The sequence below is a fragment of the Caloenas nicobarica genome, chromosome 10, assembly GCF_036013445.1.
Source record: "Caloenas nicobarica isolate bCalNic1 chromosome 10, bCalNic1.hap1, whole genome shotgun sequence".
Taxonomy (NCBI): Eukaryota; Metazoa; Chordata; class Aves; order Columbiformes; family Columbidae; genus Caloenas; species Caloenas nicobarica.
Window position 1 is genome coordinate 2,311,574 of NC_088254.1, and position 12,440 is coordinate 2,324,013.

The window sequence follows — 12,440 nt, forward strand, 5'->3', positions numbered from 1 at the left end:
AGTCTTCGAATGCTCTACATAGGGCAGAGCTGCGAGACTGACCCTTCCGAAGGGGCCACGCTGGGCCAGACTTACAAATAACGCAGCTAAATAACCGGTCTCTAAAAATAAGAGAAGCTCCCGGGGCAGGGACTGAGTCTGCTGGTGCAGTGAAATGGGGTGTCGCTGCTTGATTTGGGGTTTTTTGAGCACAAGTTTAAAAAATATATATATATTACATGAGGACAACGATAGAAAAATACCAGCAGGGTGCCACTAACATCTTCATTAGCAACCTGAGAGAGGATGCGAACAGCGAGGAAATTAAATCTACAGACGGTACTAAACAGGGAGAGGGTGACAGCATCAAAAGGACTGGGAAACAATAGAAAAGTCACAGGAGGGACGAACCAGGAAGAATCCCCCTTGGTCACAAGAGTCAACACAAACTTTGCGGCTGCTGGAAAGGGCAGAACCACCATCAAAAGCCAAGGAGCACGTCAGGGAACTATTTCACCTTGGGGTGGTGGGTATAACCTGCAAACGGGGCTTGTGAAATGATTTACTCTGGAAAACGCAGACGCTTCAAGTAGGAGCTGAGAGGAGGAACGTGTGAGACAAAGCGCAGCGCCCGAAAAGAGCTCGGCGGTGGCTTCACCTCTGAGAGGTCTCTCCTGCTGCATCGCATTAATTACCCACTAATATCCTGCAGATCTTTCGGATATTCCAGGTTCTTTGCACGCCAGAAGTGGTGAAAACTCATCTTCCTTTCCCTGTCACCCTGAAGCGAGGGGGAATCTTTGTACAGCAAGAAACGGGCAGATTATGCTGCTGACAAGCGGCTTTGGTGCTGATGAACCTGGGCTGAATCACCAGCCTGAGCAACAGGGATTTCCTACTCCCAGCCACATCCAACCCGGGCTTCTGCGCTGGCGCTGCACATTTTCCTCACCTTGCTAGCACTCACAATTAAATTAAGCTCAGCTTCCTTCAGACGCGCTCACTGCTCATCACAATCCACAAAAACACACATTTCCCCATAAAGCAGCTTCAGAAGGATGCTGAGATCTCTGAATTCAATCTTAGCAGCTAGGGAAATGAACGCTGCATAAAGCGATCCTGGGGAAAAAATGGACAAAACCATTGTAAAAAGGCAACAGATTAGGAATTCTGAAGAGTTTGCAATACGGGAGCAGCAAAAAGGCAGCGAAATATGAAGTGCCGTGGCACCGTGGTATTGAGAAGAGAGGAACATCTCTCGCCGGCACTTCTGGTCACGGCACTCCTGGAATATTCTGCTCTTCCCCCAGCGCCTCTGCGGCCGAGCAAACTGGGAGGAATTTATAGACAACAGCACTCACTGGGAGGCTCCTCCATGGGAAGATTAAAAGCTTGTTACCTACAGCTCAGCTTCCGGATCGTAAGGAGCTGTCGCAGCCATTTTACCAAGGCCTGAAGAACACAAGGACGAGGAGGAATTGTTGGAGAGAGAAAAGTACTCGTGAGAGACCACAACATATTTCCCACCGTGTTACAGACAGAAGGACGAGAATCTCTGTTCAAGACCAAACACCAAAGCAGCGGATGCTACAGAAGAAAAACCCACTGCTGGCCCCAGTGTCCTTTTCTCTTCGCCCTACAAAGCCGAACGCTCCTGCAGATTTCCGCGTGTTCCAGTCCCAAAGCTCCCTCTGCTGCTCGTAATTCCAACCTCTCCCCCTTCCGCCCGCAACTGAGACACAATCTCATCAGAAATATTCTCTTCACCTCTAGTTCCCAGGCATTTCCCTCTAGCAAAAAACCTTGCAGGCTCTGTAAGTTAATAATATTAACAAAACCCAATGCTCCGGATTTTTGGGCGCAGAGTCGGTCGCAGCATCAGCACTCAGACCTCAGGAGGTCTCCATCAAAGCGAGGTCGACACCATTCAGTTGAGGTTGCTCGTGGCTTTGTCGTGTCAGGTCTTGGAAACCTTCGCGGGTGGAGCCAGCACAACCGCTCCGGGCAGCGCTCGACTGTCCTCCCGGGGAATTTTTTTTCTTAAGTCACACTGAAACCTTCCCTTTCAATTTATGACCCTCCTGCCATGTACGACGCCAAAGAGCCTGGCTCTGTCTCTCTGTAATACGCAATATTCACCTTTCTCTAATTATCAGGGTCCTCTCCTCATCTCCCTCACCTTCCCAAGGCAAGGGCGGCTCACAGAGACGTCTGCCAGCTCTCAGCACAGCTGGATGCACATCTGCACCCAAGGACTCATAGGGGTTGAGATTTCACAGGAGATTCCTGCGTCAACCCCCCTTCCCTGCAGGTCTCTCTCCTCCTCGAACCACGAGATCTTGCCGGCCGAAGCCTGAGGCAAAGAAAATCTCAGTAGCTCAACCTAGTCTGTGTCCCTGGTCTCCAACTCACCTGCCACATTCAAAAAAGGCCATTTAAGCATCCTTTGGGAGTCTTAATCCACTGTAATCTCCAGCTGCTCTCCAAAAGCAGCCAAATGGGTACATGATCCCTCCTAATCCAGAGTCCTCCCTGCGACGGGAAGATCAGTTATACCCAGCGGTAGCAAAAAATTGCTGCCTGCCTGGGCAAAACTCAGAGTAATTCTTTCTATCAGGACTCCGGGAAGTTTCAAGAGAAATCAGCGCTTCGGAAGTCACCCCGAGGTAAGATGTAAGCTCTCGAGTTTGCCAAATGAGGATGAAAACCAGAAATCCAACATTAAGGTTCCTGTTTTCCGCAGCCCCACGTGGCTGCAGCCTCCTGGCACACATCCATCCGCGACCGGCCTCGGCCCTTCAGCCTCGTGTGGGTTTAATTCAGCAGGCGTGAGTCCTTTGTGAAAAGAGTTTCAGCGTATGTGAGAAACCAGCTCCAACCAAACCACCTCGCTGCCAGAGAGGCTGGGGATGGATTCAGGCTGTATTAGCCCACCACTCCCTTCCATCGATGCCGAAATGCGTTCTCTCGATACATTTGCTTTCTAGCCATACAAGTCACGACTTCTCCCATCACAGCCAAAAAATCTCCGTTCGGCATCTGCTCAGAGCATCTCACAGAGGCGAATTATGCAACTTTAAAGCTTAAAAAGCTAATGCAAAGCTCCTGAAGGTTTATTTGCTGTACTCACCTGCTCGTTAAACTGCTCTTGCGATAAACAATCGGTCACATCCACACAGCCCAGGAGGCATCCTGAGGGATAATCGCTTGGGAATTCCACGTCTGCATGAAAAGAAATCTCTCTGAAGGCAGCGCACCTCCCCACACACAGCTGGGGCTTCTGACCCCCGTGCCCTCCCTTCTCCTCCACACACTTCTAATTTTTGAGGCACAAGAAAACACACAGTGACTTTAACACCCTGTCGTTCTTTTTTTCAGCACAGGATATTGACCATGACAGGAGTAAGGTTGGGAGATTTAATTACATATCCACAGAGGAACACACAGTGCAGGAAGAGCCCCTTGCCCCGCTGAGGGAGCAGACAGTCCTGCTGGGTGACATTTAAACCGGGTGACACGGCACAAACAGGCGGGCGGTGCAGCCACCAGTGTCCTCCCACCCACGGGAGAGAATAAACATCTTCCCGAGAACCTGCAGCTTTTCCATCCTGATTTCCACAAGGTCGGAATATATGAAAATCCTTTAACATCACCGCAAACAGGCTGAAGCACAAGCTGCTTTATGCGCTCGACGGCTTGTTGCTCGAGCCGAGGATAAAACCAAGTCCTTCGCTGTCAAAAGCTATCGCAGAAATCAGATGTTTGTGCTCAGAGTACACGACCAGCTAAAGGACAGAGTTCAAATCTGTCACCATACCCATGCGGCTGGCGAAACACAGCGAGGAGGAAGAGGATTTCAAGACCAGAAGGTTAAAAAGCGAAGCGGTAATAACCGCTCAGCAGAGAGGGCTTCCTGACACTCATGCTCATGACGGGGCTCGATGTACCAAATAACCCCAGGATCCAAGGAGAGGAGCTCACCTTTGCGGAGCAGCATTCTGTAGGTGGCCTGCAGTTCAGAGATGTCCTGAGGGGAAGGTCTTTTAGCAGTGGCTGCGATCCATAACCGCCCTCTGTGAGACGTGTACCAGGTCCTGCCCTCCACTCTGGAGAATAAAGCAGAATTTAAGACTTAAATTTCAGCAGAAATCACCCACATGGACAGATTTTACGACAGAACGCTTCCCTCCACAATTCCTGCTGCTGAGCTTTGCCATGACTATTGAAACTCGAGCAACATGTCAGCGCTACGGAGAAAAGCTGAGACAGGCAAGAAATAATGCCACAAGCAGAGCACGGCCTCGCCGCAAAAAAGACATCAATCCCCTGCCAGTATGGCAGGACGCCGGACGTGTGTAGGACAATCTGCTCACACGATTCCCTCACAAGCTCGAAAAGTTACGCACAATAAGCGTGCAATCGAGGGAGTCATCACGGACCACGCATGTGCACAGAGCGGTCGGTAGTTGCAGCTCCTGAGGATCCCAAGCACCTGGATGCGGAATCCGGACATGTTAACATTTCTAGCATCTTTAGCTTGGGAAGTGGAAAAGATTTGCTCTCTAAAATGAAAAAATTCTGTGAAGGAAAGGGGGAAAAAAAGGCTAAAGGAGATTCTTTGTTCTGCGTTAGTGAGAGGTGAATTAACGTGCCTGGGATGCTGGGCAGAAGGAGCTTCTCTTTGTAACCCGATTCCAAGCCCAGAGAGGGAAGGTAGCGGCAAGGGGTGTGTGCATGGGGTTGTTTCCTTAAAAAAAGCCACTGTTGGCTTCTTTATGACAGACAAAAAGAACATATTTCACATTTTCAGCTTATTTGCCTTTCCACTTCCAGAAAGGTACGCTGTGACTGTGCCACAGAAATCTCAGCCTCTCGCTAAATTTAACCAATGTGAAGAAACTTGTACCTTCCAAACCCCCAAAAACTGATTCTCCGGCTTCTCAACCCATCAGTCCGCTGGACGAGGAAGCGCGGCTGCCAAACCTGGAGCTACCAGCAGGTACCAATCACCGTCCAAAGTACAAAAGTCCCCTCAGGAACACAAACTTTCCACCTCACCTACGAAACAAGAGTTGAGCAGGGTATCTGAGGGTTCAGAGCAGCCCTTTACCTTTTGATTCCCCTGACGAGCAAGGACGCCCAAGGCTGGTGCACGCTGAGGCACCAGCCGTCGTCTGAGATCTCCTGCAGCTCTCGGTCCTGGATCCGCAACCTGCTCCGCTCCAAGCCGGGCTCGTCCCCACCATCCAGGGAGGGGAGGCTTTTCCTGGGCGGGAGCAAACCTGTTTGGTCCACCCACTTCAGCGAGTTCAAAAGAAACGAGAAAAGCGTTAGCACCTCTCTAGGAACGACATAAATCAAGTGCAGATCCTATTTGAAGTTTTACTTCATTGAAAGGCAGAGGTACTACTCTTTTTGGGATCAGCCTTCCCTGCAAGCTCGCTGCGCTCACATGCCGTGCTCGGGCAGGAGAAAAAACAAGGTGGTGCTCTGCCCTGGGCGGCTTTTCCTTGCTGTGCATCACAGCTAAACCATGGATTTAAAAAATAAATCTACCTGCTGGCGTTTCAGAGCATTCACAGGAAGATACAGTTTTCAAAACATATTTACAACGATCAACACTCAAAACAGGGAAACATCCAGCCCCCAAATGCTTAGTAGGCACCAAGCAACCCACGACTGAAGGGGAATTGGAGGTTAGAGATGATGCCCTTTGCAAATTGATAAACCTGGCAGCAAAGGCTTCATAAAGAGCTGAAAAAGTGATGCAGCCTTAGGCTGATTCACAGAAATTCTTGCGAGTTCCTGAAGATGAGAGGCAGGAGACTAAAACCCAGATAAAGCAAACCTCCCAAGAGCAGGGAACAGAGCAGAGCATCGGTAAAGCTTCTGGCCCCAGCTCAGATGGTTAATGATGATCTGTCAGACACGGAGGAGGAACGAGGCACTACAAACATGCCAGATACACAGTTCTTAAGCTCAGCTCTCCCAATGTTAGTCCTTACTCTGGTACAAATCATTCAACCTGTACTGACCAAAGGAGCAGGCTGAAGAAGACGGGGATTCACCAAAACACCAGAATTCAGAGCCGTCTTTGCTTCTGGGCTCCCCGCTGCCTCGCTCAGCGTGCCACAGTTAATGGCTTCGATGGTTTCATCCAGCCTGCAAAGCACAAATGAAAAGCGCGAAAATCCCCTGCATCCCCGGCAACGTCTCCCTGCTCTCCACACGCACATTTCTGACCCAGGGCGTCTTATCACCACCTCTCCTAGCCGAACGATTTCCTCGCTCGCTCCGATTTCTAATTGGAGCAGTTAAATCTACTGCAGAAACTCAGCCTGCTTTGAATTTGAGACGAATGGGTTCTGTTGAGATCGGCATTCCACAGCATCTCTTTCCAGGGTGGCTTTATCTTTAACAGACACACCAGCTACCGAAATCCTGCGCAAACCTCGCTCAGCTGGGCTTAGGAGGGGATCTCAGCAGAGCTGTGCTGGAAGAGATGATGTGCTGCAAGCCAAAACAAACCCTCACAGAATCACAGAATGTCAGGGGTTGGAAGGGGCCTCGAAAGCTCATCCAGTGCAATCCCCCTGCCGGAGCAGGAACACCCAGATGAGGTTACACAGGAAGGTGTCCAGGCGGGTTGGAATGTCTGCAGAGAAGGAGACTCCACAACCTCCCTGGGCAGCCTGGGCCAGGCTCTGGCACCCTCACCATGAAGAAGTTTCTTCTCATATTTAAGTGGAACCTCCTGTGTTCCAGTTTGCACCCATTGCCCCTTGTCCTATCACTGGTTGTCACCCAGAAGAGCCTGGCTCCATCCTCCTGACACTCCCCCTTTCCATATTGATCCCCATGAATTAGTCGCCCCTCAGTCTCCTCTTCTCCAGCTCCAGAGCCCCAGCTCCTCAGCCTTTCCTCACACGGGAGATGCTCCACTCCCTTCAGCATCTTCGTGGCTGCGCTGGACTCTCTCCAGCAGTTCCCTGTCCTTCTGGAGCTGAGGGGCCCCGAACTGGACACAATATTCCAGACGTGGTCTCACCAGGGCAGAGCAGAGGGGCAGGAGAACCTCTCTGACTTACTGACCACCCCACTTCTAGTCCCCCCCAGGTCCCATTGGCCTTCCCGGCCACAAGGGCCCAGTGCTGGCTCACGGTCACCCTGCTGTCCCCCCGGACCCCCAGGTCCCTCAAGGAAGAAAAGGACATAAACCTGCACCCTAACATCAGAGGTGCCCTTCAAGGGATCAGCTTGCTCTCTTACACCCGCTCCTCTCCATTCAGCCAGACCACCGCCCGCGCGGATTTCCCCGCCGCGTGCCTCAGCGCTGCGGTTCTCACTCACTTGCTGTGGTACTCGGCCATGCTGGTGTCTTCCTCCAGGACCTGCCGGCCGGCGAAGTCGATGGTGACTTTCCTGGCGAGGCGGGAGGCGTGCCGCAGCTCCCGCAGCTCCCGCTCCCTCCTCTGCAGAGCTTCCCGCTCCTGCTTCGACAGCCACTGGTTGGAGTCCGTGGCAAAGTAATCGGATTCATCGTCAATGACCTGCGTTCGACGCACGCTGTGAGAAAAAACAAAGGCGAGTTATCCCGCCAGGTCATTGATGCTGTTTCAGGAGCATCTCCCAGCTCGTGTCTTACCTCGTTCTGTCAAATTCCAACAACTTGTCTTTGTGTTTCACGGCCATCTCCAGGCCTGCTTTAAGCCGCGCTTCTTGGCGAGGCAGTAAGTCTTTGCTTATGGTGTCCAAATTCCCCGAACTCTCAGCGCCTGAGACAGAAAACAAATCACAGCTCAACAGGCAGTCATTTCAAGCCCAGCCTTGGTGAGCCTGGCTGCAGAAATCGCTCCTAAAACAAACACCACTCATGGAGCTAAAAAACGAACCTTGCACCAGTTCAGCACCTTTCCAAACCAGGTTTATCCCCGATTTTGCCTCTAGTCCCTTTGAAAAAATCCTTCCTCCAAAGAGAAGGAAGCATTTAAATGCTACAATGACAACATGTTGAGAGAGAAGGTCTTGCTCTTCAGTTCTCCTCCACCCCTCCCAACAATTTGGGCTGTTTAAATTCCACCCACCACCAGCTGCAGGCCCCGAGTCCCCTCCTGGAAGCCAAATTCTCTCCCGAGTGTTGTCACCTCCACAACGAGACTCTTGGTCGCGTTAAATGACCGACAGTCACCAGTTCCAGAGCAAACCGTGTGGCTGCTGCCACCGGAGCCTCTCGCAAACGAAATCCTCCCCGGATACACCTCAGTGGGTTTTTCAGACTATTTGTTAGAGACGGAGAAATCAATTCCCGGCAACCATCTCTTCTTCTTCACCATTTCTGGCCAGGAGCCAGAACCCAACCAAAGGGAGGGGGAAAAAAAACAAGCGTGTTCACATCAAAGCCACGACGGAACAAACCGATGGATTTCGCAGAAGACATCACACAGGCTAATGCCTTTATTTTGAGGAAACACAAGAGCCTGTATTTCCCTGTCATCGCTGATCCAGTTTTTCACTCCCAAGACAAATAATTACCCACATTTCAGCTTTACCCACATTATCCTTCAGAGGATAAGGCTGATAAATTGGGGAAGAAAAGGGGATCCTGAAGTACAACGGGATCTATAAGGGAAGATTATAAACAGACCAACTCCATGATCAGCTGTTGCTCTCAAGGACTTACAGGACCTCCCACCATCTCAGCAGCTCTAAAGAGAAGTTGACATCGAGACCCAGAGTAAATATTTTCCCGGTTCTTCAGCAAAGTGTGTTTTTCAACCAAGAACACTGTGACCTTGGCTGTGTTTCAGCTAAACTCAGACAAACAGGTCTTCGCTGGGAGACTGGGTATTATTTCCTCTTGCTTTCCTTGGCTCTGCTCCTATTTTTAGCTCCCGAGATAAGTGTTAGACAAGAAGAGCCATTAGAAAATATTCCACACCACCTCTCTAGACCCAGCGAATCAGACGGCAACACATCACCGTTCCACAGGAGCCTTATCCTCATTTTCAAAGACTGCTACGGCAATCCAGTTACTGTGATTGATTGAGGAATGCCTAACGAGCAGCCCTGGGGCCTCTGGGTAAGGAAAGGACGTTATCCGCTGCCGTTTGACACACACAGCTGTCACCTCTGTGGAAGCCCAGAAACGCTGGCGAGCGCTCCCAGGGGGGACACAACGTCCTTCGAACGCCCACCACAGCCAGCGTGCAGCAACCGGGGCAGGAAAGACTGAAGCAAATAAAGTTCACAAACTGTCCTGGCAATTTACATCCCAGAGAAACATTTGGGTGTCCGCTCCCAAGAGGGAATTATCGTTAGACTTTGCCAGCAACTCTTTATAATTTGGATGAATCACAGAAGTGTTTTCATTGGAAAAGACCTTTAAGACCGAGTTCAACTGTTCCCCCAGCCCTGGCACTGCCCCATGTCCCTGAGAACCTCATCTCCGTCTGTCCAACCCCTCCAGGGATGGTGACTCCACCACTGCCCTGGGCAGCCTGTTCCAATGCCCCACAGCCCTTTGGGGAAGAAATTGTTCCCCAGATCCAACCTCAACCTCCCCTGGCACAACTTGAGGCCATTTCCCCTTGTCCTGGTGCGTGTTCCTTGGGAGCAGAGCCCGACACCCTCCATGCTACAACCTCCTTCACCAGCTTTGTTGCTTTTCTCTGAATGGGTCTGGACAATTCACACTCCAGGACATGCACAATCTCATCCCTACACGGTTTCAAGGCGAGCGTAGCACAGGGCTCCTGCTGTTGCACTACTGATTGGATTCGTTATATTACAGGTACATAATTGCTACTGACCCGCCATGAGCTTCTTCAGCAACTTCTGGCTCTTGTTCGAGTCCCGTTGGAGAATGTCCTGCTCTTCTTTAGTGCACACCTAAGGAAGAAAATGAGGACTTAGGAAGGATCTCGCGTGCTTGAGCAGCTTCAGAGCCTCAGACAATAGCTCAAGGTAAGCTGTTTAAAATGGCCATGACAGTCCACGCCTCCTTTCCTTTGGTGTTATTTATGCGGGGAGAATTTTGAAAGCTCATTCTTTATTCATGAGAACTGTACAGTTTGGTGATTCTTGGTGCTGTGGATGACCACATTTCTACACGACCTCAAACTGCACTCAGAACCTCTCCAAGCAGCTGAACAACGCTTAGCGCAGAGATCCTCTCTCAGTTGGCCGCTTCGAGTTAAACAAATCTTTAAAAACAGCAACGGATCTGATTTGAAACATTTTCTTCATCCAACCAATCTTTTCCTCTATCTTTGCTAGAGGAATCTTGATCTTGAGAGGCTAATTCAGCCCCAAAGCGCGAAGCAAACCACGTCACGCTCCAGCGCGGCAAATCAAAACCGCCTCGTTACTCACCAAAGAACCACAAAACAAGCAGGGCCCGGAGCCCTCCTGCTCGCAGACGATGCGCCCGCAAACCAGGCAGTTGTTGACGAGCTTGTGCTTCTGGCCCAGGCACTCGCAGGCGTGACGCCCGGGGATCAGGACGGCCAGCTTGTCCTGCCCCTCCTTGGTGTACAGGCTGACAAATTTGGGCTTCTTCTTTGAGGAATTGCTGCTGCTGCCTGCGCTGCTGCTCTCCTGTGCCTGAGAAGCGAAAAATTAAACAAACAAACTGCACTCACGCTGCAATCCCAGCAGCAAAGGGAAAGCACTGACCCTTGAACAGGCTGGGAGACTCAGACCAGCCTTATTCCGCCTAGCTGGAGCGAGACTTGGCCCAGACCCCTGATTAAACGGAAAAACGAGCTTAGGCCCGCCAGAAAACCTCCGAGGAATCTAAACAAAGCAAGGACATCAGGATGTTGCTGATGCACTTGATATTTGCTGCCTCTGAAAGCTAAAATCGCTTGGCAGGCGCGCTGCACATCCTCCGGACCCAGTTCTCAACCCACAGGTATTTAACAGCTTCCAAGAGCAGCTCAGTGACGCCCCGATTGATTTTCAAGGGCTGCTGAGGTTTGAGCAAGCCCCTGTTTGTAACTCTGAAGTCCTGTGTGCGCCTGTCCCCAGAAACAGCTGGTGGCAGCAGGACCCCTTGGTTCACAGCCAGCTCAGATTTTGTTTTCCCCGCACTGCGTGTTCAAATATTTAGCTGTGATGTAAATTCTTCTCAATTAATGACTTGGCATCGGTGAATCTGAGATTCACCTCTCCGAGTTTCAATCGGAGACTGCGCTAGGTCAGGCTTCGGGGCAGGGATTAAGCTTCAGGTCAGGCTCAAGTAGAGAAACTCTGATCAGAAACAAAGCAAGATTAATTTAGATGCTGGCTGGATTAATAATATAACAGCGGAACTCTGCGTTTTCTCCCTCAGACCTTACACCTTGATCAAAGATACAAAGGGTTCCTCCTCCCACTTGACGTCTCCAGCAGGTACCAGCTGAGAAGTGAATTATTGAGAAGTTAATTGCAGGAATTAATTACAGCACAAAGCTCCCACTTTTCTCTTTTTTGTCTGCATCAGGACACCTCTTGCCTTGACTCTTTTTCCCTGCTCTCAACAGCGTTTCCAGTCCCCCCCCAGTTCTACCCAACTGGTTTTACTGCCACTGCCAGATGCAGACACTATTGTTAGGAAAAAAATAAACATATAAAGCAAACTTTGGCACAGCTTGCTCGATTTTCTTTTTAATTAGCTCAGAAGATAACCACAAGGAAACGGAACCCCGCTGTCCATTTTTAACCCCCAACTCAAAACCTGTGGTTTTTTAACCTTTCAAACAAACACTTTTACAAACGTTTTAAGCAGTTGCAGCTTCCTTGCTACAAAACCCTCAGTGGAAAAACGTAACTTTAGGTTCCACCATTTATGCCCACTGACTGTTGGAAACAGTTCTGCTGGCTAGAGAGTAGATCTGCTGCAAAAACCAGCACATAGAAAGCCACCTGCCCTACGGCCGTGTGCCGCTTGAAAATAGTAGCATTTCCTGGGGTTTAATATTTCTGTGCTCATATTTTGCAGTTTCTTTCACTGCAGCTCAGACTGTTTAGGAACACTGCAAAATAATTTCCCCACAAAACTGAACAGGGGAGGCCAAGGGCCAAACCTGAGCTGCTGTTCTGGGAAACAAGCACGCGCTACAGCGCTCAGATTCCTCGGTCTAGCGCCCAAGGATTCCCCTCGGAAGCAGCCTGAAATATTTCATTTACCAATTAAAGCTTTCTTCAGCAGGACTGAAGGACTTAAATACAGCAAGAAGGAATGTTCTAACCACTTGGTGGCTTGCTTAATCCCTCAACCTTCACAGCTCTGATTTAAAGAAATACCTTTTGTCACTAATTACAGCATCTATTTCCATTGTCAGCTTGTTCATCGAGGCTTCTTGTGGGGGGAGTAAAATCCATTTTGACACAGTCGCTACCTGACAATTATTTAACGTATATCGCACAGAAGCGGTGCCATATATAAGACTGTCTTGTCTTTTTTTTTTTTTTTCAGAGAG

The 12,440-nt window shown here is 50.1% G+C and overlaps 1 protein-coding gene across 4 annotated transcripts in view; it reads right to left on the bottom strand.

Annotated features, from left to right (window-relative positions):
- TRIP4 (thyroid hormone receptor interactor 4) overlaps positions 1-12,440 on the bottom strand; it is a 29,622-nt gene that overhangs the window by 14,270 nt on the left and 2,912 nt on the right. For all 4 annotated transcript variants that reach the window (XM_065642031.1, XM_065642033.1, XM_065642030.1 and 1 more), the window contains exons 4-11: positions 10,351-10,581; positions 9,789-9,867; positions 7,625-7,754; positions 7,330-7,545; positions 6,015-6,141; positions 5,090-5,277; positions 3,961-4,085; positions 3,110-3,201 (exon numbers count right to left, since the gene is read on the bottom strand). In XM_065642031.1, coding sequence (XP_065498103.1) covers positions 3,110-3,201; positions 3,961-4,085; positions 5,090-5,277; positions 6,015-6,141; positions 7,330-7,545; positions 7,625-7,754; positions 9,789-9,867; positions 10,351-10,581 — 1,188 coding nt within the window. The remainder of the gene's footprint in view (positions 1-3,109; positions 3,202-3,960; positions 4,086-5,089; positions 5,278-6,014; positions 6,142-7,329; positions 7,546-7,624; positions 7,755-9,788; positions 9,868-10,350; positions 10,582-12,440) is intronic.